At 41.4% G+C, this 24,664-nt stretch overlaps 1 protein-coding gene across 4 annotated transcripts in view; it reads left to right on the top strand.

The window, feature by feature from the left end:
• AKT3 (AKT serine/threonine kinase 3) overlaps nucleotides 1-24,664 on the top strand; it is a 156,903-nt gene that overhangs the window by 54,173 nt on the left and 78,066 nt on the right. For all 4 annotated transcript variants that reach the window (XR_008933403.1, XM_056852358.1, XM_056852357.1 and 1 more), the window contains exon 2: nucleotides 19,993-20,118. Coding sequence is in view for 3 of the 4 variants with exons in the window: in XM_056852358.1 (XP_056708336.1) it covers nucleotides 19,993-20,118 (126 nt within the window). In the remaining variant the exon portion in view is untranslated. The remainder of the gene's footprint in view (nucleotides 1-19,992; nucleotides 20,119-24,664) is intronic.

The following is a 24,664-nucleotide window of genomic DNA, read 5'->3' as shown; positions in this document are numbered from 1 at the left end:
TGATATAATTACATTACTGACGAACTAGAAATTAAAATACTGTTTTCGATCAAGTATCATCATATTTACACACAACACTAGTCTCACTGAATTAAATTGTATTGTATTGTGTATAATCATCGTTAGCATTTTGCCTTGTAATTAAGAAAATTACATTATATGGATACTGATAGACTGCTCGTTTTATAATGCAGTATGGGTATCTTGTTTTCCAGGAATACTATGTAGTTCTTAATTCCAGTTTGACTTTTTATATAGTTGATTCCCTCAAAAATGAAAGAGGAGTGAGAAATCTCTTGGAGTTAATGTATTTTTCTTTCTTTCTTGGTTAATCAAATTTGGCATGAGTAGGCACGATCCCCAGTTTAATTATATTATTTGCTAGAAATGATCAAGACTTCTGGAAGCACATGTGTACCAGTATTTAACTAGTACATACACACATTTAGGGCCCATCCCCTCTCCTAAATGCACTATGAGACAGGAAGCCTTGTATGTATCAGAAGGCTGCCAGTGATGGATGATGGGTCAATCATTGGGCACTGTTTACAGAGTAGCTCATAGGGGAGGAAGAGGGATGAACGTGACAGGACACTGGATCATCCCCCAAGTGGTCTGCAAGTTTAGCTGAAATTAATAAAAATAGTGATGTTGAATTGTGGTTCCAAACTTTATTTTATAGCATATTTATCCTGGCCTTCCAATGAGCTCAGTGTAGCGTATTTGGATTCAGCACCATTTTCCTCCTTTACAATAACCCTGTGAGACAGTTTGGACTAAGAAATAGCCCAGGCTGCAGGGGACACTTTCAAGCCTTTTCCCTTCCTCCTGCTGGCTGCTTAGCTGATCAGCGATCTGGGCTGAGAGTGTAACGTACACTGGACACATATTCCCATCTAAGCCCAGACACTCACGATTAGTTGGCGGGGTGGGGGGAGGAGGCTTTAAGCAGAAAGAACATCTTATATGCTTTCTGGTCCAGGCTTTCCCTCTCCACATCAACTGGTCACCTGATTAGGAGAGCTTCAGAGTGGAAAGCAAGTACTGTTGTCTTTGAGCTCCAAGCTGCAACAGTTGAGCAGTGAGGAATACAGGCATTTCACTCATAATACTAGAATGGGGGGTCATCTGCTGACGTTGAAGGGTGAGAGATTCAAAATGGACAAAAGGAAGTATTTCTTCACACAACATATAGTTAAAATTGTGGAACTCCCTGCCCCAGGATGTAGTGATAGCTGCCAACTTGGAAGGCTTTACGAGGGGAGTGGACATGTTCATGGAGGATCGGGCTATCCATGGCTACCAGTCACAATGAATTCTAGTCATGATGCATACCTATTTTCTCCAGGATCAGAGGAGCATGCCTATTATAGTAGGTGCTGTGGAACACAGGCAGGATTATGCTGCTGCAGTCATCTTGTTTGTGGGCTTCCTATAGGCACCTGGTTGGCCAATGTTGGCATGGCAAAAGGAACGTATGAAAACATTTTGAAATTGTAAGACATGCTTAACTTACTGCCCATTCCTGAGCCAGAGGGCCGAATTGACTTAGGAAGCGACCAGCCCCTTCACAGGCATCCATACCACTTCCACCGTTCAAACTGGCATGGAACCGGAGTAGTGCCACTTGCGGTGGCCCCCCCAGGACTGCCGCAGCAGCGCGGCCCTTGGACGCAGGCTCGGCCTCCCACCGGCATCATGCCTCCTAACCCATTTCAGCCTGGGAACAGCCCTTCAGAAACAGTGGTTCTATGCCAGCTTTTGTTGGCGCAGCATTGCTGTTTTCAATGGGGCCATTTCCCCCATTTTGTCCTTTTAATTTTTTTAAAAGGATTTTTCCCCCCTGCAGTGGCCACGAATCTTCTTTGGAGGCGCCGCAGCGGCACCTCGGCCACACTGTCCCCAGCCGCTGCCACACTGTCCCCAACTCCAATGAGCAGTTATAAGGTTGAATATTAATTCCTGTGTTGGTTGGAGAACTACCATACTTTTTCTCGAAGGCTTTCATGGTCAGAGTTCATTGGTTCCTGTAGGTTGTCCGGGCTGTGTAACCGTGGTCTTGGTATTTTCTTTCCTGACGTTTCGCCCGCAGCTGTGGCAGGCATCTTCAGAGGAGTAACACTGTCAGTGTTACTTCTCTGAAGATGCCTGCCACAGCTGCTGGTGAAACGTCAGGAAAGAAAATACCAAGACCACAGTTACACAGCCCGGACAACCTACAAGAACCAATACCATACTTTTTATCCAAAAAATTTCAACATGTGCACATTTTTCTGACTTTATCTTGTTTTTAAATGGCATTGATGGAAGAAGGATGTTGGTTTCTGTTCATTTTCAGTCTTCGGTGCAGCCCCACATTTGGGACTGTGCCTGCACTCAGTCCTGCCACCGGAAACTTTTCATAACCTCAGGCCTAGACTGGGGATGCCCCTCCCCTTGGAGCAGGCAGGGCCAGCTTCCTGCCGAACTCCAGAGTGCTTCCTGGGCGGGGCATCCCCTCCCTCCTCAGTTCCTTTCTTGCCGCCGCCGAGAGTGGAGCTTTCCAACCCTCAGAGCCGATCAATGTTTTTTCTCAACTTCTTCTTCCATGAGTTCGATTGTTCTTTATCTGGCTGCCGTCCGGGGCTGCCCGGCCAGCCCACAGACTCCTTATTCTCCCACTTTTGCAGTCTGAGCAAAGTCTGTATAACCGGTCCTCTCGGCTCAGCGCTGAGCACGGCTATGTCTTCGAAGTTACTCTTTATAAATTGCACCAAATGTGCCATGAAGATCCCTCACTCCGATGAGCATGATCTTTGCTTAATGCATCTGGGCAAAAGCCCACAATGTGGCTGCTTGTAAAATATGCCAAAAATTCACAGCCGGAGCTCGCAATGTCCGCACTATGTGCCTGAAGGCTGAATTGTGGAGAAGAGCCCTACTGGCTCCTACTTTGCTCGCCGGATCTGAGACGCCCTAGCGGCCCCCCTCAGTCCGGTCAGTTCCAGCGGCTCCGACTCATGGATCCATCTCGGATCCGAGCCCACCGGTTTCATCGCAACCTGCTTCAGAACCAATACATTCATCCAAGAGACACGTGCAATGTCTCGGATCCGATCACCATGGATCCAAGAGCCATGGATCCGAGAGATCCGATCGCCATGGATCCAAAGAGCCTCTACCCAGACAGGATTGATAAGCCTTTCTTAAAGATCTTTAACGAACGGGTGGTCTTACATCCCAGCCCACTATTCAAACCCAAGGTGATTTCCAGTTTTCACCTAACTCAAGAGATTGTGTTACCTGTCTTCTTCCCAAACCCGTCTTCAGAAGCAGAGAAAGCGCTACATACCTTAGATGTGAGAAGGGCTATCTTATACTATATAGACAGGACAAAGTACTTTAGAAAACACCTACATGGGTCGGCGGCGGGCATGGAACTGAGGAGGGAGGGGATGCCCTGCCCAGGAAGCACTCTGGAGTTCGGCAGGAAGCCGGCCCTGCCTGCTCCAAGGGGAGGGGCATCCCCAGTCTAGGCCTGAGGCTATGAAAAGTTTCCGGTGGCAGGCCTGAGCGCAGGCGCAGTCCCAAATGTCTGTCTGCACAGAAGACTTCAATGAACAGCAGTTACAGGTAAGTGCAACTCTGTTTTCTTTTCCTTGAAATTCTGAACAACTCTAGTTTTACCCTGCATTTGTTTTTCATAGCTATGGAGTCTGTGACATAAAAGAAAAATCACAACCCGTGGTAATTATAATTTCTTTGATGTATTAAAGCATTGCTTCAAACATAATGAAGCAAACAGCTGAGTATTTTGTATTGTAATTGAAGCACTGGATTTCTCTTTATTTAGAATATTATTTGCTTTAGAAGCTTGCAATTTGTAAATGAAATAAATTGCAAATGAAATCTATAGTAAAATATTTAACAGTGACTATTAAAAGGTCCTCTTTTTTTGAGGCTGTCAGTTGTCATTCTGAATAAAAAGACTATTTCTAATGAAATCTTAGGTAACACTGCCCTCAGAGGGCCAAGGTAAGCAAATTCAGTTTTTATGAAAAATATTTTTGCTTCTTGGCTATGGGGCTCTTAAAAGACTAGTTTATTTTTTTAGAAGGTGTTTGTTGATGTAATCTTTTAACTTGGTTTATCCTGTGTAGTTTTTATTTAGCTTATTTCCTCTGCCTTGCTGTATTTTTGTATTAAGATTTATCAAGGACCTTAATAAAGTTATCCCCGTATTTATACATTGGATACAAAATGTAATTCAGTATGAAATGGAAACAACCCTGCCTCCCCAGCATTGTGACCGCTAGGTAAAGTAATAAACCTTTTTAGACAGGTTTTAGTCTGTTTGTTGCCTTTTTTGTTAAATCTCACTTTGGTCTCTGTAACAGCTGTTGCTCCTTTCCGGGAAGCATGAAGCTGAACTCAAAGGGTTCTATTGCCTCTTCGCTCTGTATCTTAAAATATGTTATTAAGAAAACAGTTTGCAATAGGGGACTTTAGATGCACACTTAACAAACTGGTGTCTGCCACTTTTATGGACATGGAAATGATTAATTAAACACCTGTGTAAAGTTACCTCTGCTGTACTTCTCCTTACAAGGGAGGTCCCCGCCCATCCATGTGAGCTAACAGTTACTTCTTCGTGGTGTAATCTTTTAACTTGGCTTTGCACATGTTTGAGGGGCAAATTTAGAAACTTCCTGAGCTACAATTTAGGTGCCAAAAAACACACACTCTCCCAGAGATGCAGGCTTGGACAGCACATGCTCAGGTGGAGGCTGTGTGCCATTGCTATTTATTTCCTTTTCGTCCTCTGCAACAAAGACAATGTGAGGGAACTTTTCTAAGGTTTTACCTCTTAGCTACATTCTGGTACTTTCTTCTCTTTTTTTCTTGTATTGAGCCTTTGGGTTGGGGAAGGCGGGGTAAACGTGTAATAAAATAAAAAAAATTAAACAATTGTAAATAGTTTAACATTTGCCTATGAGCTAACGGTTGTTTAATTAGTTAGCTGCTGAGAAAGTTCTCTTAAGATCCTCTCTTGGGTGCTGTACACCAACTGCCTTTGGCAAAGACCAACTCCATAAAGAATTGCCATTTGTGTGTTGGGAAACTGCTTTCAACTGATGGCAGCACTTGATATTTTGTGTGCTTGGATGAGGCCTGTATCACTGAGACCAGTTAACACTGCCCAGTATTTACTAGACAGGCTAAAAGAAATAGGCAGTCACGTTTGCAGTTTTCTTTTTTTTTAAAGATATTTTATTAACATTTTCAGGAAAAAACAAACAAATTATATACACATACACTCACACAGTTTGCACTCCTTCGGGGAGTCTATTTCATCTTACATTTCAAACATCTTATACATTGTTCTTATATTCTACATTTTAGATAATAAATTCCTTCTATACTATATAGTAAATTTATAAGCTGATCCTTATATCTAACAATCTATCCTTTCCAACATAATCAAAATAACATTCCCATTTCTTTTGGGATTCTTCAGTCGTCTTCTCTTTCATCAAGCTGGTCAGTCTGGCCATCACCGCAAATTCGTCCATCTTTTGTTGCCACTTTTCCAAATCTGGAATATCCTCCTGTTTCCAAGATGCTGCCAGTACTAGTCTAGCCACCATTGTCAGATAGCCAAATATTTCTCTATGGTTTCTGTCCAAATTATCTGGCTCAATTCCTAGCACCATAGTTCCTGGGTTCAAAGGAAATTTGATTCTTAAAACTTTTTGCATTTCTTGATGAATTTGTATCCAAAATTTCCTAATTTATTTGCATGTCCACCACAAATGAAAATATGTTCCATCTTTGTCTTTACATTTCCAGCAAATTTCCCCCAAAATATGAACCGTATCTTTACTAATTAAATCTTCAAACTCAGTGTTCTTTCTTATCTTCCCCTGTTGGAAACAATCTTGTCTCATTTTCATAATAATTTGATTATAGGTCAGCCAGCCAATATTTCTATTCTTCTTAATCTCATTCCACGGTTTAATTTCTTCTTGCTCATTTAACATATCTTGATATCTTACCATATCTACATTTTTCTTCTCTCCCTTGGTTAGATATGTATCTGTAGGGGACATTATCCGTGGAGGTACTGGGCTTAATCTGTTTTTGTTTCTAAGCCATGTCTTCATCAATCCATCTTTAATGACATGTTTCTCTCCAAAAATTTCTGAATTCTTTGCTTTCCATAAGTAATAGTGAAATCCTTTATTCCATGTACCCTTTTCAATATTCAAGTTTGTTTGATCTGGGTTCTTTATCCACTCCTCAATCCATGAGAATCCTGCCGCTTGGTAATAAAGCTTGATATTTGGTAGGGCAAGTCCGCCTCTTTTCTTTTCATCTTGCATAATTCTGAAGTTAATTCTTGGTTTCTTTCCCGCCCAAACAAATTTATTGATTTGGCTCTGCCTCTCCCTCAACATCTTATCCTCGATTTGTATTGGGAGCATTTGAAAGAGAAATATCGGCCTTGGTAGTAAGTTCATCTTTATAACTGCGATTCTCCCCATCCACGATAAGTTGAGTTTTGCCCATCTTTTTAAATCTTGCTGTATTGTCGACCATATTTTTAGGTAATTGTCTCTTAACAAGGTATGATTTTCCCCAGTAATGTATATTCCTAGGTATCTAACCGGTTCTTCTGTAATCTTACCTCCTGTTAGGATCTGTATATTCTGCTTTTCCAAGTTGTCCAGGTTCTCTAAAATGATCTTTGTTTTATTTTTGCTTATTCTATATCCCGATACTCGACCGTATTTCTCTATTTCCTCCATAAGATGTTCTATTGACTCTGCAGGGTTCTCCAATGTTAAGACCACGTCATCGGCATAGCATTTTAGTTTATATTCCTCTCCATCAACTTTCAGTCCACCAATTTTCTCATCTTGTCTTATTCTGGTTGCTAATACTTCCAAAGCCACATTACATAACAACAGCGATAGTGGGCATTCTTGTCTAGTGCCTTTCTTGATTTCAAATTTTTCTGATAATTTCCCATTGATAACCAATCTTGCTGATTGTTGCTGATAAATGCTCTGAATCCATTTAAGATATTTGTTACCGCAGTTTAATTTTTGAAAAGTCTTTAATAAAAAGTCCCATTGAATATTATTAAAAGCTTTTTCAGCATCCAGAAATACAAAGGCTGCTTTTCTTCTATTTTACCTGTTCTATAATATTAATGATAAAGCGTACATTATCACGCATAAGTCGTTTCGGGATGAAACCGGTCTGATCTGGATGTATTACTTGTCCTATTTTCTTCTTTAGTCTGTCGGCCAAAATAGAAGCAAAAATGTTATATTCCACATTTAACAAAGATATGGGTCTGTAAGAAGCTGGTCTTTGAGGATCATTACCTTCTTTGTGAATTAGTGTGATATGAGCTTCTTGCCACGATTCTGGGCACTTCCCAGTTTGTGGAATGTCATTCAACAACTTTTGAAGATGTAAAACTAGTTTTTCTTCAAAGCAGCTATAGTATCGTGCTGTCAAACCATCCAGTCCGGGTGCTTTATCCGTTTTTTGACTTGCAATAGCTGTAGTAATCTCTTGCATAGTAATATTCTGATTCCACCAAGAATCATCTTTTTCAAATGCTTTTATCTTAGAATCCTTGATATAACTATCTATTTTAGTGATGGCGAACCTTTTAGAACTTTTTAGAACCTTGGGCGAGTGCCCAAACTGCAACCCAAAACCCACTTATATATCGCCAAGTGCCAATATGGCAATTTAACCTGAATACTGAGGTTTTAGTTTAGAAAAAACAGCTCATACATTCACATATTTTGCGTTAAAAGAAAAACACAATAACAGAGATTTCAATGATACAAACAACTTTTTATTAAAAGGTAAAAGTTTGCATTTGCCATGCATCTCTCCAGGACTCGTCCTCTGCTCAGCCACCGGACATTATTGTACATAAGTAAACAATTATACTGTGCCTGAACCTCCTCAAGAAGTGCTTGAAACTGTTGACAATTCATAGCACGAGGCATGATGTAATTCACCATTTTTGTGACATCTTTGAGGACATTGTCAATTTTTTTGAACAATTAATGTGTTTTTTGCTGTTGTGTGCATGCTGATAATTTGTCTACCCTTGGCTCATACTTTGTAAGTTTGAGAGCAACACATACAGCACTCAGGTCATCTGTTAGCCTGTTTCTGGAGTCAGATTTGATATAATTCAAAGCTGAAAACAGCTGCTCACAAGCATAAGATGATCCAAACAAAGTAAGGAAAGCAATCCCAAGTGCTTTCATTGACTTAAAATTATTTGGCAGAGAATTCCACACTTTAAGGCCATCTCATTTTGGGATGAACTGGCGAAAATGAATTTTACAAGTATAGTTAATGAATTATAGATAAAGTGTAATGTTGTTATATAATAACAGTATAAGGTAATTTTAAATACTGTCAGAATACTTCTCCGGAAGTCCATTGGTGGTGGGATATACATTTAAGGTGGGTGGTGGGTATTTGGGCACTGTTTATTTTATAATATTATAATAGATGATGTAAAACTGTAGTATAAGTGCTCCTTTTGTTTTTTTGTTTTTTTGCTTTCTTTTTATGTGACTTATAATTTGTTATGTTTTTCTTATAAAAACTAATAAAAAATAATAAAATAATAAAAAAGGATTTCATTTTTAGAACTAACTGTGCTGTCCTTTGGCATCCCTTTTATCTTCTCAAGTGTTTCATGCAGGTCATAGAATTTATTTTTCCAGATAGAGCTTTCTTGAAATTCTATTAGCTCCATTTCCAGATTTTCTAAATCTAACCCGTGTAGGCAGGAATGATCAAGTTCTTCAAATTTGGCTTTATCTGGAGAAGTAAGAAAACACAGGGTTGTCTCCATCTTACGGAACTGTAAAAATCTGTTACTAAAATTCACCTTTGCAGCTGCTACAATGCTAGAAAATTCCTTGTAGATTTCCTGATGGCTTGTAGGATTGTCTGCAAATGTTGTAGAATTTTCTAAATGCTTTTTTAGATGGGCGGGGCCCCAGACAAACTGAAGATGGGCGGCCCCCCCGACAAACACGCCCTGAGGGGGGGCGTGGCAAGGTGCTCGGCCACAGCCTCCCAGTCCAAACTGAAGATGGGCAGGGCCCTGACAAACAGCTGAGCTGCCCCGCAGTTCAGCTGAGAGGGGGGCATGGCAAGGTGCTCGGCCACAGCCTCCCGGTCCAAACTGAAGATGGGCGGGGCGCCCTGACAAACAACTGAGCTGCAGCCGCAGCTCAGCTGAGAGGGAGGGAGGGGCTTGCCCTGGGTGCAAGGAGAGGGAGGGCGCCAGCGCAGGCTTGGGGAGCATGGGCTTGGGGAGAAGGAGTACCGCCCTCAGCGCCCTCACCACGGCAACACGGCACAGCCCTAGGCACACGTGACGGGTCCGCGCATGCCCACAGAGAGGGCTCGGTGTGCCGGCTGCGGCACCCGTGCCATTGGTTCGCCAGCACAGAACTATTTCATCTTTTTTTTTTTTAAAGATTTTATTTATATAATTGAAGGGGTACAGGAAAAGAAGGGAGGGAACTATTTCATCTTGATTATGTCCATTCAGGTGAGATTGATATAGATTCTCAAAATATTTTACAAATTGCTCTTTAATGTCTTTTTCTTTAAAACTGACTGTCCATTATCTTGACACCTGTTATTGTCTTCTTTTCCATTTGTTTTCTAAGATAATAAGTTAGGTATTTTCCAGGTTTATTTGCGTGTTCAAAAAACTTCTGTCTTGCAAATAAGATTTTCTTTTGCATCTCTTCTGTGTCCATCATGTTGATTTCTGTTTTTACCTTTTTTATTTCTTTCAGGATACTCCTTTTGCCCACTTTAACATGCTGTTCTTCTAGTTTTTGAAGGTCTTCTATCAAATGTTCTCTGTGCTGTCTTTTGTTTTTTGAGTTTGGAGTTAATAGCAATCAATCTTCCTCACATAAGAGCTTTGCTAGCACCCCACACCGTTCTGATCAAAACTTCCAATGAGCAATTTATCTCAAAACATTCTTTTAATTCTTTTTTGCACTGAAGTATAACCTCTTCTTTCAGTAGCAGATTATTGTCGAGTCTCCATCTCCTAATTCCCAATCTCCCATATTTCCAAGTCAGTTAAATTGGATTATAATCTGAAAGCAGTTTTGGTAAAACTTCTATGGTTTCTAAATTATTTAGTAATGTTTTTGAAAACCAACACATATCAATTCTTGAATAGGAGTCATGTCTTTGTGAATAGAATGTGTACCCTTTTTTGTGACTGTTTTTGGTTCTCCAGGCATCTTGAATCTGTAGTAAATCCATCTACTGATTTTGGGAGGCGACTTCCCTTATGGTTCTTGGATCTGTCAATCTTCGGGTCTATAACAGCATTCATATCTCCAACCATGATTATTTCTCCTTCTTGCTCTTCTAAGATAATTTGAAATATTTTTTCAAAAAATTGTTGTCTTCCATTACTTGGTGCATAAATACACATCAACGTCAAAATTTTGCCCTCCCTCGATCTTAACTTAATTAAAAGTTATCTTCCCTCTGGACCCTTAATTTCTGCTATTACTTGAAAATGTGGACTTATATAGATGAGAACTCCTTTCTTTTTTTCCTTTGCCAAGGCAATAGCTGCGTAACCTAATTTTTTGTTCTTTAATAGATGTTCATGAGCTTGTTTGATATGTGTTTCCTGGATACAAATTATGTCCGCTTTTTGTTTGTTCAATTGATGAAATACTTTGTTTCTTTTAGCGGGTGAATTAAGTCCATTTACATTCATGGAAACTATCTGCAATTTTTCCATATTGAATTTTAGTAGCCTGCCACTTCACTCAGTTTAGATGACTCACCACTCTCTGCGTCCTTCTTTTGCTGGTCCGCACCGTCTTTCCTCTTAGGACTGGTTTTTGGGGAGTCTTTCTTCTTACCCGAAGGACTCGATCTGCCGTTTTTATCCTCTGCTTGTAGGTCTCTTATCAGTCTGTCTGCTTGTTGTTGGTTTTTAATTGTTCTCCTTCCCATCAGGGAATTTTTTTTCCAATCCTGCTGGAATGATCCAATGATATCTGATTCCTTTACTTAATAAGACTTGTCTAAGCTGATTAAATTCTTTTCTTTTTTCCACCACTGAGCTTGGTAGATCTTGGAATATCTTAATTCTCTTACCTTTGTATTCTAGAGGTTTCTCCCTTTGAAGTCTTAATATTGAATCTTTTGTTATCTTCTGTGTGAATTTCACTAAGATGTCTCTTGGAACGTTGTTTCTCGCTGCGTATTTTGAGTTGATTCTGTAGATGCTATAGATTATGATAGGTTGATCTTCTGGCTGCAAATATTCTTGAATCAATTCAGTAAAGCTCTCTAGTAAATTATCCTTTCCGAAATCTTCCTCAAGGCCACGGAAACGAAGGTTAGCTTCTCTGTTTTGTATCTGCAGGATCCCAATTTCTGTTTCAGCATTAGCTTTCAATTTTTTGTGTTCTTGGACCTTATCTACAAGCTTCTGATTTGATGCTTTAAGTCCTTTAATCTCTTCTGCGTTCTCCCCTATCTTCACTTTGATTTCCGAAAGTGATGTTCTTGTTTCTAATTTGAACATTTGCAACTCTTCTTTAAGCCTAATTTCTAATCCTGCTAGCTGTATAGTAATTTGGTCAACCACTGCTTTAGCTGTCACATTAGACACTGTTTCTGTAAGTTCTCCCTCCAGCTCTTTTTCACTTGATGATTCGTCTTTCTTTTTGCCTTTTACTCTTCTCTTAATAACTTGTTGTTGTCTGTGCTGTTTTCTTCTTGTTTGCATGTGTTGGAACAGTTTACGTTTGCAGTTCTTGTGGGAACATCTCAAGGGATGACCAAACCTGCTTTGAAACCAAGGGACCTTCAGTATTGGACCAACTAGTCCCAACAGAGTCTGTCAGGCAAATCCTGTAATCTTTCTTGACAAGGCTGAAGAAAAGGAAGGTGCTGTTCCTTCAGCCAGACAAGCAAAAGAAGAAACAGAAATACTGATCTGAGAGTTTTGGCCCCTTCAGTATTTATGTCTTCAGCTGCTGAGGCTTCCCAGGCCACCACCCTAAATTTAATGGGTGAGCTACCTGAGATCTTACTTGAAACAGAGGGCATCTTGGTGACTTTTTCGTTTTAGAGAGCTACACATATTCAGGTATGTCCGGAGACATCCTTGCACTATTGTGCTTTCCTCTCAGAGGGACTTTGACCCTCAGGACCCCCAATGTCCAGAGGATGCATTTTGTCCCAAGTCCTGGTATTGAAAAGATTCATGATATCAAAGAGAGCCTACTAAACATGAGACGACTTTCCAGTAGTTGCTTCTCCATGGCAGACAGTATCCCTGCTGTCACCCCAAGTACTACACTATCCTCCCTGTAATGAGAGTCAGGATTTGTTGTTGTTGTTGGTGACTTGAGCTCTTCATGATGCACTACCTTGTCAAGATCATTGGTATCAAGAACTGAAAGATTTTGATGAGACAGTTCACATTACAAAGGCATGAAGCACAAAGGGACACTTTGACCCTCAGGACCCCCAATGTCCAGAGGATGCATTTTGTCCCAAGTCCTGGTATTGAAAAGATTCATGATATCAAAGAGAGCCTACTAAACATGAGCCATTGTACTGAGAGGATCTGGCAGCCAACATCAAGTTAATTCATGCTCTGGTATTCCCCAGAGTGCTAGGAAAGTTGAAGGCAGCAGGAAAAGAGGAAGACCCAACATGAGATGGATTGACTCTATAAAGGAAGCCATGGCCCTCAATTTCTAAGACCTGAGCAAGGCTGTTAATGATAGGACGATTTGGAGGACATTGATTCATAGGGTTGTCATGAGTCGGGAGTGACTTGATGGCACTTAGCACACACATACTGAGAGGATAGCTGACACTAAGCCTATTTGAGGATATACACTCCTTTCACCATCAATCTCCATCAGCATCTTAATTTTGGGATAGTTGTTGATCACCCATTCAAGGGCAACCATCACTCAATGTACAACCATCACTCAATGCTACAAAGTACAGTGCTGAGATTATCGCACTATTTCCACAGCAAGGTATTGCAGAGACTGATCCCCTCATTAGACTCTAGTTTCTACCATATTGCCTGTATCAAGGCAACAGGTGCTTTGTTGTTTGGAACTCACAGCCACTGTCTCTAGGGCCCCTGAATTAACACCAGGCATCATTCTTCTATCACCAATGATGCTTCAACTTCCAGTTTTCCCCATTACTTCTGACCCTAATATTGATAGAGCTGACTCTTCAGTCCTCACTACCAAACGTGGGCACTTGTCATCAGTTCTGAACTTACAGCTAAGGTCTTCTACAACTGATCTCCATTCTGTTGAAGAATATCATGACTTTTACATTGACTAGGAAGACTCAGACTACCCTATTGCCTTCTGCATGCTTTCCATCCCAGTCTTCTCATTTCCACACACTTATCAGTTAGGTTCAAAGTCTGATTCTGACAAGGCATCTGGTTCCTCTCCAGCAGAACAGCTTTGCAATCTCCACTACTACTCTTGTTTGGAGGATGGCTTTCAGTATGCTAAATAAGTGATGCAAAGGACAGATGTCTTTGAAGTTACCAGACATCTTCCTGCCAAGCCTGACTTTATCCTGGGAGTATTGGATTCATATGCACATATTCCTGTTGCTTTGCCACTAGTCCATTATCTTATGAATCTGGCCAAAGAATCCTGGGGAAAAATGGCATCTCTCCTGGCTATTTCTAGAAAGAACGACGAACTGTTGTCTTCAACTGGAAGGCTGAACCCTCCTCTTTTGCCTTTCAGAAGGTGATTGTCCTGCTCTTCCTTGAAGATCCAGGCATCCTCTCAACAAAAAACATCATCTGATGCCATACAATGCTTCTGAAGATATGTGTGATTTTCCTTCAGTGATCTCCAGTCCCCATTAACGTTCCCAATCATGGGAGAAGATCATTTCAGATCACTAGTTTCTAACCCCTTTGAGGCTGGGATACACGATCAAGTTTACTTCTCTTACCCCCTCGTCAGTATTTCTACCTACTGAACCTTTCTTCCTTCTCCATCAGGAGACTGATTGTGTCGTGGGTCAGCCTGCTGAGGTGTTCTGAGATGAAGAAGAGATAGAGGCAGAAAGCCGGGTGAGGGCAGAGGAGCAGCAGCAGGCTGAAGAGCAGCCACAGGCAGAAGAGACCTCACTGTGTTCATGGTATTCTGGCTCAGGGGATTCAACTGTGCCTGAGGCTGAGGCACTGTCAGCGTCACCACCGAATGGATCAAACGGATCACCAAAGCCTCTGGAACGAAAATGTCGAAGGCTCAAAGTGGCAATACAAAACTGAAGATGAAGCAATAAATTAATTAGCCCGCATACAGCACTAGCCATCAGTGATAATGAAGATTGATATGCTCCACCGGGTATGCTTAATGAGCATCAGCTGGCCTGCTACCTTAACAAGATTTAAGCAGGCGGCGAAATGAGCCATGTGTGGGAGCAACACGTTCGCAACCACCCCCTTGTACTTCTCTGAACTTCTCTGGACTGCTGTTATCCAGGCCTCGGAACTGAACCTGACTTTGGATTTGGATTGCTTCTCTGATACTGATGCCTAGGAATTGGATTTGAACAACGCGGTGCTTGACCTCGGACTGGCTTCCTAATTATACTATCTGCCTCTAGCCGTTGTATCTGCCAGCATACTGGACAGATTGCCTCCTGCAGAAAGATGCAATAGAACCTATACCTCACTCCTGAGTGGCTATGGTTTTTACTCTCTGTACTTTGCCTTCCCAAAGAAAGATAGAGGTTTCTGTTCCATCCATGATTTCAGGAACGTTAACAAATTTATCGACCAAGAAGTTCATGATGGTGACTCTTGCTTCCATCTTGCTTCCAATCCTAACACTAGGATTATTGTTTGCATCTCTCAGCCTCAAGGAAGCCCACTTCCATATCTCCATCTGTCCACAACAATATTGTTTTCTCTGATTCACTGTATAGGATGACCATTAGCGGTATAGTGTTATTGTTCGGCTCTGCACTGCTCCAAGGGGCTTTGGCAAATTTATGGCAATGGTTGAAGTATATTGAAGTGTGAAGGGCCACAGTCTTACCCTACATTAATTAATGGCTTTTGACAGCTCCTTTTGACTTTGCTATCCATCATCATGTATGAATAGCTCTGTGTATCCTGGTCTTATTAGGTCTCCTTGTAATTGTAGAGGCGTTGCATGTGGTACCTACATGATGTCTTCAAGTTACAAGGGCACTTTTGGATTCCATTATGGCTAACACTTACTTGCCTCGGGACAGGCAGATACTTATTCAGATAACTACAATCTTTCTTTGATACCTACTCCAGAAAACAATCTTGATCCAGAGACCTTTGAGCCTGATGCCAATGATGGTCCCTGTAGTGTGCTTTGCTGTGTCAGGATACAACTGGTTCCTACAACATTTCAGACGAATGGTGGACTGCCAAGACAAGACAATCCTTCCTCTCAAGGTTCTAACTTCCCTTCAGTGGTGGACCTGTCCACCTCACTTAAATTAAGGAATATTTTTCTCCTCTCCCACTCTGAGTCTCAGCTAATTCTGAACAATTTTCACAGGGATTTATGTTCTTGTAACCGCAGGTTTGGCCTGCGGCAATGAACTATACTTGGAACAGAGAGTATGGAAATAGTCCAGAATGCCTTTGCAAGGCTACTGACAGATGTCAGCCCAAGAGATCACTTAATAACTAGTTTGGAGTTATCACTTAGTTACCACACTAAATTCCAAATAGTGTTTTTGACCTTTAATGATCTTAAATGGTCCAGACCTTGGAAATCTGAAGAATTTCCTATATGTGACCCTATGACTTGAGATCACCAAGAGGGAACTTGTTGTAGGTTCCTCCACCATTTGTGATTTCCCAGCTGACTCCCAGAATCAGGAACTTTTTTTTGTACTTGTATATTCCTTTCAAGTTTGTAGAACATGAAAAACCTCCCTTTTAAGAAAGCTATACATAGAGAACAGTAAAACCTCCTTGCACTGGAGAATAACAATACATCCCTGGGGTAGTGGAAAGAGAGGGTTTTATTTATTTATTTAAAATATTTCTATGCCACTTTTTATCCAAATAGGGTCCCCAAGGTTGTCAGGGCCACCATATACAGTTTCTTTGTATGTTAGTATAGAGGGAAAGTATGTACAAATTGTTGTATGTAATGATAACACAGGTGGAATTTACTATATGATGATATGTTATTTCTTTTACCTACATGAAGTGCATGTGTATAGTGAAAATCTTCTGTAAGTACCTCTTAGCATGAAAATTTTAATGATCCCATTAGAAATTTACAGCTCTAGTTAAGGCATATTTATTATATTTTAGATTAACTGTACTGATTCCCTCCTATGCTTTATTAGCAATGTTCACTGTATTTAAAGAAAGAAATCTGATTTAAGTTGGTGTTTCTCTCTGTTACTACTGCTAATGCCAATGAAAGAGAAATCAAGGCAATAATATTTAAAGTTTTTTGAAAAGGTAGTTGTATCTACAAAAGAATTAACTGAGTCTGGATTGTACCAAATGAATCTGGAATTTGAATGTTTTTGAGTGTTTCAAGGGAGCATGTGGACTTGAGAATGGGTAGGAGTGTGGAAGAGCTCAAAAGTACTGCAAAAATGGCATCGGAGCCTAGAGGTAGTTAGGTTAGTTTCTCATAATACTTTCAAAATGGAATATACCAGGGCAGTTAATGTGTGTGGTTCCATAGATAGTTCCTTAGTCCCAAGCTTTTTTTCAGGGCATTATTAATTACGCTAGTACAGGCTGGCACCCCCCGCCCCCTCTGCTCTGAATACATCCTGTTGCTGTGCCCTGCTCTTCTTCTCGGAACCCTTCTCAGCTCTCGTTCTTCCACCCCATAATGTAACTATTCAACTTGGCAAAAGAATGAAAATAAAGTCAGTCCGTTTACTAAGTATCACAAATTTAATTAGCAGCGCACTGACAATGCACAGTTGAATACATCCAGAAAAAGTTATGCACCTTTAAATCCGCCTTATTTCAAATGGAGGTAGAAGGACACAGGGGGCACATGTTTAAGTATCTCCTAAAATAAATATGTGTTTAGCATTGATTGGATTGTATCCTATATTGCATGTGGAGTATTTAAAGTTTCACCTTGTGAATCTCTACTATTTAGCCAGGTCAAAATTGCAGTCAAATTAGGACTTCCTCTCTTTTAATCTTAAAAAAATATGGAGTATTTAAAGTTTCACCTTGTGAATCTCTACTATTTAGCCAGGTCAAAATTGCAGTCAAATTAGGACTTCCTCTCTTTTAATCTTAAAAAGGATTAAGTTGAAACTAATCTCTGTTATACCACAAGAATTACTTGCATCTTTTCTGAGGCAGTGTCCTACAGTAGCTTTAAATATTTGACCAGAATGTAAATGATATGTGAATTACTCAGCTTTCTTCAGTGCAGTGTACAAAATTAGAGGCCTCTTCCTGAATTGTAATAAGAATTAGAGAGAGTATGCTTTTTTGTAATTTAAAAGGGCGTAAATGTAAGCAAAATAATAATTTAGCTAACATTTAACTCAGCAGGAAGTTGGATAAAGAAGAATCCTCTGAGACAAAACTACTGCTATGTTAACTACTCCAGAGATTCAGTTCATTAAATTATCACAAATGTTTTTCCTCTTTTTCATCTATGGATTCTTACTTTCTCTACATTTTTCTTTTTCAGTTGTGACTATGTGACCTTGACAGTATTTGCCTTTTGTGGTAAAGTTGTGTTCATATTAGGCATGTAAATGTCAGATTGTTATTTTTTTCTGTGTTGCATAGGGCAGCCTCTATAGTTGGTTATTTATGTGACTTTCCTTCCTTGCATACGAAATGAAAAGTAAACATCTTAATTTTGTTAGGTACTTGTTCATATAATTTTTTAGCAGCTTCACCATAATTTCCCCCCAAGCAGTTTATGATGATAAAAACATACAAGTTCAAAACAAAAAAAATATTAACAATAGTTAACACCAGTAGAATAATAACAGAGCAGAAATAAAAGTAGCAGCATAAAAATGTACTAACATCACCATCCTGAGGGCTGAAAGTACTCCTGCCCCTCCTCTTGGAGAGGCTGTTGAACATTTTGTATGAGAGGTGCAATTGATGCCTTCTTGCTCAGTTTTACTTTAACCACCAAGAAAGAATCAGCATATGGAGTTTTCGTCTCATTTTCCTTGACTCTCCAGTTTTTTTCTTCAGGGCTTGCACAGTGCTATTTGCTTCCTTTGTTATTTTTTAAATCCAATCTGAGTTTCCCCCCCCTCTGCTCTCTCCCTAAAGAACTGTGGTATAGCTAGTCACTTTTAAGTACTTCATTACAAGGTCGAAGCTTCTAACAGCCATAGTCACTGTATTGTTTGCAGTGAAGGGCTCAGCAGGGTTAGTTCTTGTGGTGTGTCTGGCTGGGCTGTACTACATCTGATTGTAGGTGAAGGTTCATATAACTGAATGCCCCTCCATTAAAAAACAACAACCCCCCAAACCCCCAACAACTAGCTGCCAGAGAGAATGGTACTAGCCTAGCGTTCTCTCTGACAGTCCCTATTTGTAGTCTGAAGTGGTACAGCTCAGATGCGCGTTTCTCCTTTGTAAGCACTGTGCTGCAGATGTTTGCCTCTTCTGCCAGTGGTTTACCAAACAGGCCTGGCGGAAACTGATGCTCAATGTTAATTTTGGCAGAAAGCCTTCATTGTGAAAAACACAATGTACTCTTCTAATGCTGATAGCTCTTTGCAAAACTAGAATGCATCTTCATGTCAACTGTCTTGACAAACTTCATAATCCAGCATCCTCATGAGACTAATGAGCCAAACTGCGGAGGAGTTCCCTAAACGCCTGTACAGTCCTGCAAATGTATCTCGAAAATTTGTAACTACAGCTTTTGATACTGATCTCTAGTTAGAGATCATTGAATAAACCAATAATGTATTTTCAATATCATACTTGGGGTGAACAGATGAATGTTAGGGTGTCAAAAAGTTTATGCTATTCATGCATACCTGGAACTGCTGAACGACCACTTGCTCAACAGCCTTCTGTCAAAACAAAGACTAGAAATAGGATTATCATTTGCTTATGGATCTATATCATTTTGATGTTTCATTATTTCAGCTGTTTATCTTACCCCTTCCCAAGAGAATAATTTATTAACAATGATATTTATTGGTCTAGCTGTTATAGTTACCTGTAAAACTTTAGATACACACTCTGCGTCTGCAGGATGAGACCAACTTAAACTGACCTATGAAAATAGGATACTGAGAATGACAGCTAGCAGCCTCCAGTCAGGCTGAATGCAAGTGATTTTTGTCTGCACAGTAGGTGGCAAACTTGTTAGAACAGGTGGAGGCAGCTTGAGTTTAGCAGACTATATTCTCAACTCAGAACACTTCAGCTCTTGGGACTTCACAAACATTAGGCAGCAGAGAAAAATGTCATTGATATAAAATTGCATATTTTAGTACCTTTTAGAAAGTCAGTTGTTTGTAAATAAAGAATTTTCCTATAAGTTGAATCAAATATGTTCTCACATAGGGATGCATATTTTAATGACAGGGTAATAACTGCAAAAACAAAGGATTTGTGACTATAAAATGCTTGATTTTTTATATACGAACATTAAATTTTCTTCTATAAACTGTGTGTAGAAGAAAATTATTCAAGCTAGGGTTACCTTCCCATACTCCTGTAATTTTAACAGAAATGATGGGCAGGCATTAGCTAGTGCTTATCTTTATGCCCATCTCAGGAAATGTTTCACCTTCTGATTTCTGCAAATCAGCTGCTATTAAACACATAGGAACATTTCAGGTTTTTCTGGTCAGTTGGCAACTGTACTTCAAAAAGTTGTTAACAGTTTTATACTTTTATGATAATAGTGTTTTCTTATTTAGGGGAATATATTAAAAATTGGAGGCCAAGGTACTTCCTCTTGAAGACAGATGGCTCTTTCATAGGATATAAGGAGAAGCCCCAAGACGTGGATCTACCATATCCTCTTAACAACTTTTCAGTAGCAAGTAAGTCTCTTCAGTGATCATTATTAATGTTTATTTAAAGTATCACAAAATTCAGGTTGAAAACTCTTTTGAAATGTATAGATTTTAATGTTGTCAAATGTAAAATTACTGTTGCCTCTAAGCACCCCTAACTCTTGCATCCAGTTAGAAATAAAGTAATAAAGCTGTGATCTTTTAAAATGTGTCTTGTTGAACTCAGTGGAACTTACAAACGGCAATGCCAAGTATTGAACTACATAACTGCTATCCTATGCATACTCATTTGACAGTAAGGCCTGTTTAATTCAAAACAATTTAGCTGTGTATCTCCTTTTCTGGTTGCAAGGTTCACAACCAATCACTCTTTTATACACCAACTGATTCCTTTAACTGTCTTCCATCTTAAAACCCTACTGTATTAATCCTACTGTCTTCTGTTGCATCACCTGGTACCCATCCTTCTCTTCTTCCTTATGATCATTGTCCTGCGCTCAGGCAAGTCCCAATGGCGGGACTGCCCGACAGGCCACTTACTGGGCAGAAACCCCGGCAGCCTCCAGCCGAAGGGACAAAGCAGGCTGCGCCGCTGGCCGGGACCGCCCGGGAGGACCTGGCGTCGTGGCCGGGAAAGGTGGAACCAGGCGCCACGGCAGTATTGCCCAGAGGCAGCGGGGCGCAAGAGACGCCGCCACCAGGAACCGCGCCGCGACCACCCGATCAGCCACAGCCTCACCCGGCGGCGGAAGCGATGGGCAGGGCAGAGCCGAGGAGGCGGGCGTGCACCGGCGGGGGAGGCGGGGAACAGGGTCAGCTGAGAAAGAGGGAGGGGCGCAGATGCCGCCCTGGAAGGCCTTCTGGAGCCCCGGAAGGGCAGGACGGAATGCTTGGGAGGGGACGGAGCCAAGGGGGGCCGGGCCCACATAAACCGCAGGAGCGTGGACGCCGAAGAGGAGGAGGCTGGCTGCTGGGAAGCCTTGGCTCCGAAGCAGGGACCAGCTGAGGGAAGAGAGGAGGGGAAGTATTTCCTCCACTCCCGGTTTGAGGCCAAGGAAGCACTCGCGGGTGAGAGCCGGCCAGGACACGGGGCCCAGAGGCGTGGCCTGCGGGACGGGATCTCACAGTCATGTTTGGACATTTTCCGCCTTTCTCTTGTTACCTTTATTAAAATTCAAGATCCGTCAAAAGAGTCTCACATCCTGAAGTTGCAGAGTGCAACTCAAATCCAACTAGTAGTCAGCCGAACTCTTCATTCTTGGTCTGATGCCATCACAGATTCTAATTCTGCTCTAAATTTGGCCAATAGCAGGGCTCTCCACTGGAGTCTAGATAAATCCAGGTGGATAAGAAAGGCATGCCAAACCCTCCCATTTTTATAGTTGGTTCCTGTCCTGAACTTTATTTCAGTACTGAAATCACAGGATTCCCACCCTTCTTCCACAACCACTGGATGCTGAAATCACTGGACCCTGCTTGTCAAGACAGGAGAAATGTTTTTTCTCCCACTGAGCTCGGAGGACATCTTCAGCAGCGGGTGTTTACCTTCCTATGCTCAGGGAGAGGTAGGATCTAAAACTTTACTTCCTGTCCCCTGGGCTAGGACCGCCTCTGATATCCAGTTCTCCTCCTGCCTCAGTGGGAGAAGCAGGTTTAGGAATTAGCTCCAAAGCTTCTTCTCTTGTTCCCTTTTTACTTTCCCTTTTACTTTTCCTTGTTTCATTCTTTGTGAATTTTAATCTATTACTGTGCCTTTTGTGGTGCCCTACCCCTTTCTTTGTGCTCCACAAGTCTCCCCTGTCACCCCCATCCTGTTCTTCGCCCCCCCTCCCCCCGTCTGTCCGGAGGGAACATGTCTGAAAAAGAGCTTCTGAAGAGCTCGTTTCAGGGGACGAGGAGGGAGTGGACAGTCTTCTGTCCTCCCGACAAACAATGCAGACGGCACAGCAAAGCCGCAAAGGGGAGAAAAAGCCCAAGCAGCCGGATTCAGAAGCGGCCGCTCTCAAGCAGAGCTTGCAGCCGGCAAGCGATCTGGATGGCGCGAAAAGAGCCTGCCAAAACAAAATGGCCGCCACAACCCCCCGTTCGGCCCTCAGAGTTTATGAGGGTGAATCGGACTCCTGTAATGTCGGCCCCAGTGGGGATCAGTTGAATTGGACTCCTGTAATGTCGGCCCCAGCAGGGATCAGGCTACAGGAACGTCGTTTGGTGACGTTGAATCAGACTCCTGTAATGTCGGCCCCAGTGAGGATCAGGCTACAGGAACATCGTTTGGTAACGTTGAAGCCTCTTCTCTACCTTTTACCACGGCGGGGGGGGGGGCAATCGAAGCATGATCGAGTTGATGAGACAGGCTCTGAATTTGCCCAGTTTGGTGGCCCTTCCTGCGGGAGTGTTATGGGTTCCAGAGCTGCGCCCCAATTACCATGGCTTCTGTACAACCGGGATCTGAAGCCGGAGAGTGCTCCAGGGGCTCCAGCCATGCCTGGCCCACCAAGGCGGCTAAAAAGGCCACGTTACCACTTACTGGCAGAGCTTGTTCCCTATCCCCATCTGCTGGCGACAGTGAAGAAGGGAAATTCTCTTCAGGAGAAGACTCCACAGGGGGGGATGTAGGGGGTCGAGATTAACAGACCCGTTTGTTCTTGGGGGAAGAATATCTCTCCCTGATTACTGAGGTTATGGCAGCTTTAGATCTCCACAACGATGAGGAGACAGAGGCAGCTAAGAGTAAGGCGAAGTTTAGAGGCACCAAGGAGTTCTTCGCCAGGCTGAAGTCTCAGCCACACTCAGTGCCATTCCCACTTGATCTCGCTAGCTAGCCTTAAAGCCAATCAGGCTTCCTCACCTGGCTATAGGTTTCTTTCCCTTTTATTTCAAAATCCTTTCCTGCTTATTCCAGTCTACCTTTTGGTCCCATTTTGGGCAACTCCTCACCTATCTCTCCTGTTTGGGTTTACTGAGGACTCTCTGTCTCTGGACTAGCCCCATGGGAGGAACTTTTGTACAATAAAGGCAAAGGTCCCCTGTGCAAGTACCAGGTCATTCCTGACCCATGGGGTGACGTCACATCCCGACTTTTGCTAGGCAGACTTTTGTTTACAGGGTGGTTTGCCAGTGCCTTTCCCTGTCATCTTCCCTTTACCCCCAGTTTGCCGTATCACTGGGTACAATGGGATCATGCAAAATGAATGGTTTCTATTGGGCTGCCACACATAAATTGCTGTTGTACTGTTGCCAGTTCAGTCTTTGTCCTAGGCTACTGGCATGTCCCCCCCCTTTCCATTTTGTATCTTGGTTAGGTCAATAAAGTTACTTTCTTGTTAAGTCTCTGTCACCCTTCCATTTTTTCTTCTTTGGGAGATCTCCAGACACCAGTTTTGGACCTTAAGGGCCAAACAAGCATGATGATGCGAATAGGAAGATGCTGAACAGATCCTAGCTGATCCTAATCTTTAAATTGTAGTTGTGGAGAACTTAGATTCTGATTACAGGGTGAAGGGTAGCTCCTGTACCCTGTGTAATTTTCTCATTCAGAATTACCACCCCTGTAGACTATTTGTCCTGCAGGGAAAAACACGCAGATACATACATAGAACCTTTACATTTTTATGCAGACCACAGAAACAGAATTAAGGGGGGTATAGCATCAGGACAGGGATAAATTGTCACAGACTTTAAAGATGGGGAGAAGGGCATTAACCATTCAGTTGCCTTTTTTTGGTGGAAGCTGAATATTTACTTCAATGTAAAGTTCTGGCCCTAGCAGAGCATCATATTGTATGTGTTGTTACTTTAAAACTGTGTAAAACAGAATTGTTCAGGAGGGCATTTCTACAAAGGGGGAAGGCTATACTGTAGTGGAACTGAGGGCATAAACAGAACATGATAGCATTGCTTAGTGTATATTATTTTGCTCTTACTGCATTGTTTTCTACTTTTGTACAGTTTTCTACTTTTTGCACAGTTTATGACATATTGTATTTGATAAGTTTTTGCATTGTTTCTGTTTTCTGTAATCTTAGAACCATTGCATTGATTATTGGATGTCTCATTCTATTTGACTTCAATTTCAAACTGTGTAAACCTCCTTGAATCTCAGCAAGAAAGGGGGACAATAAATAAACAAATAAAATTATTAATCATTTTGAGAAATGTTATTGATGTGGAACCTGAACTATCCTTAATGGATAGTTTTAAAGACGAACTAAGCTGGAGGTTAAGTGGTTAAACATTTAACAATTCAAACTTTAAACTTTTAATAAATTCTGAACAGATGATATGTTTTTGGGTTTTTTTTCTTCCAAACTGGCAGGTTTTAGGCCGTCTAATTGGCTTCCCAGCTTTACAGAGTAATTACAGCTTCAAGCAAACTTTGTCATCTGTGGTTCAGAATGGTGTAAGATAAACAAAATGTTTTGAAATACAGCTTGTAGTTAAGAGTTGTTCAGGAGACTTTAACATAACTATGTAATTTAGAAAGCAATGTAATTTCATGGCAAGATGATACTATAACTAATATTTTTCGTTATACCAGGCATTTTGGACGAAGAATGTTGTACTCTAGTATGTT

Source organism: Euleptes europaea, chromosome 7, assembly GCF_029931775.1.
Source record: "Euleptes europaea isolate rEulEur1 chromosome 7, rEulEur1.hap1, whole genome shotgun sequence".
In the NCBI taxonomy this organism is placed as follows: Eukaryota; Metazoa; Chordata; class Lepidosauria; order Squamata; family Sphaerodactylidae; genus Euleptes; species Euleptes europaea.
This window is presented reverse-complemented; position numbering and strand designations above follow the sequence as displayed.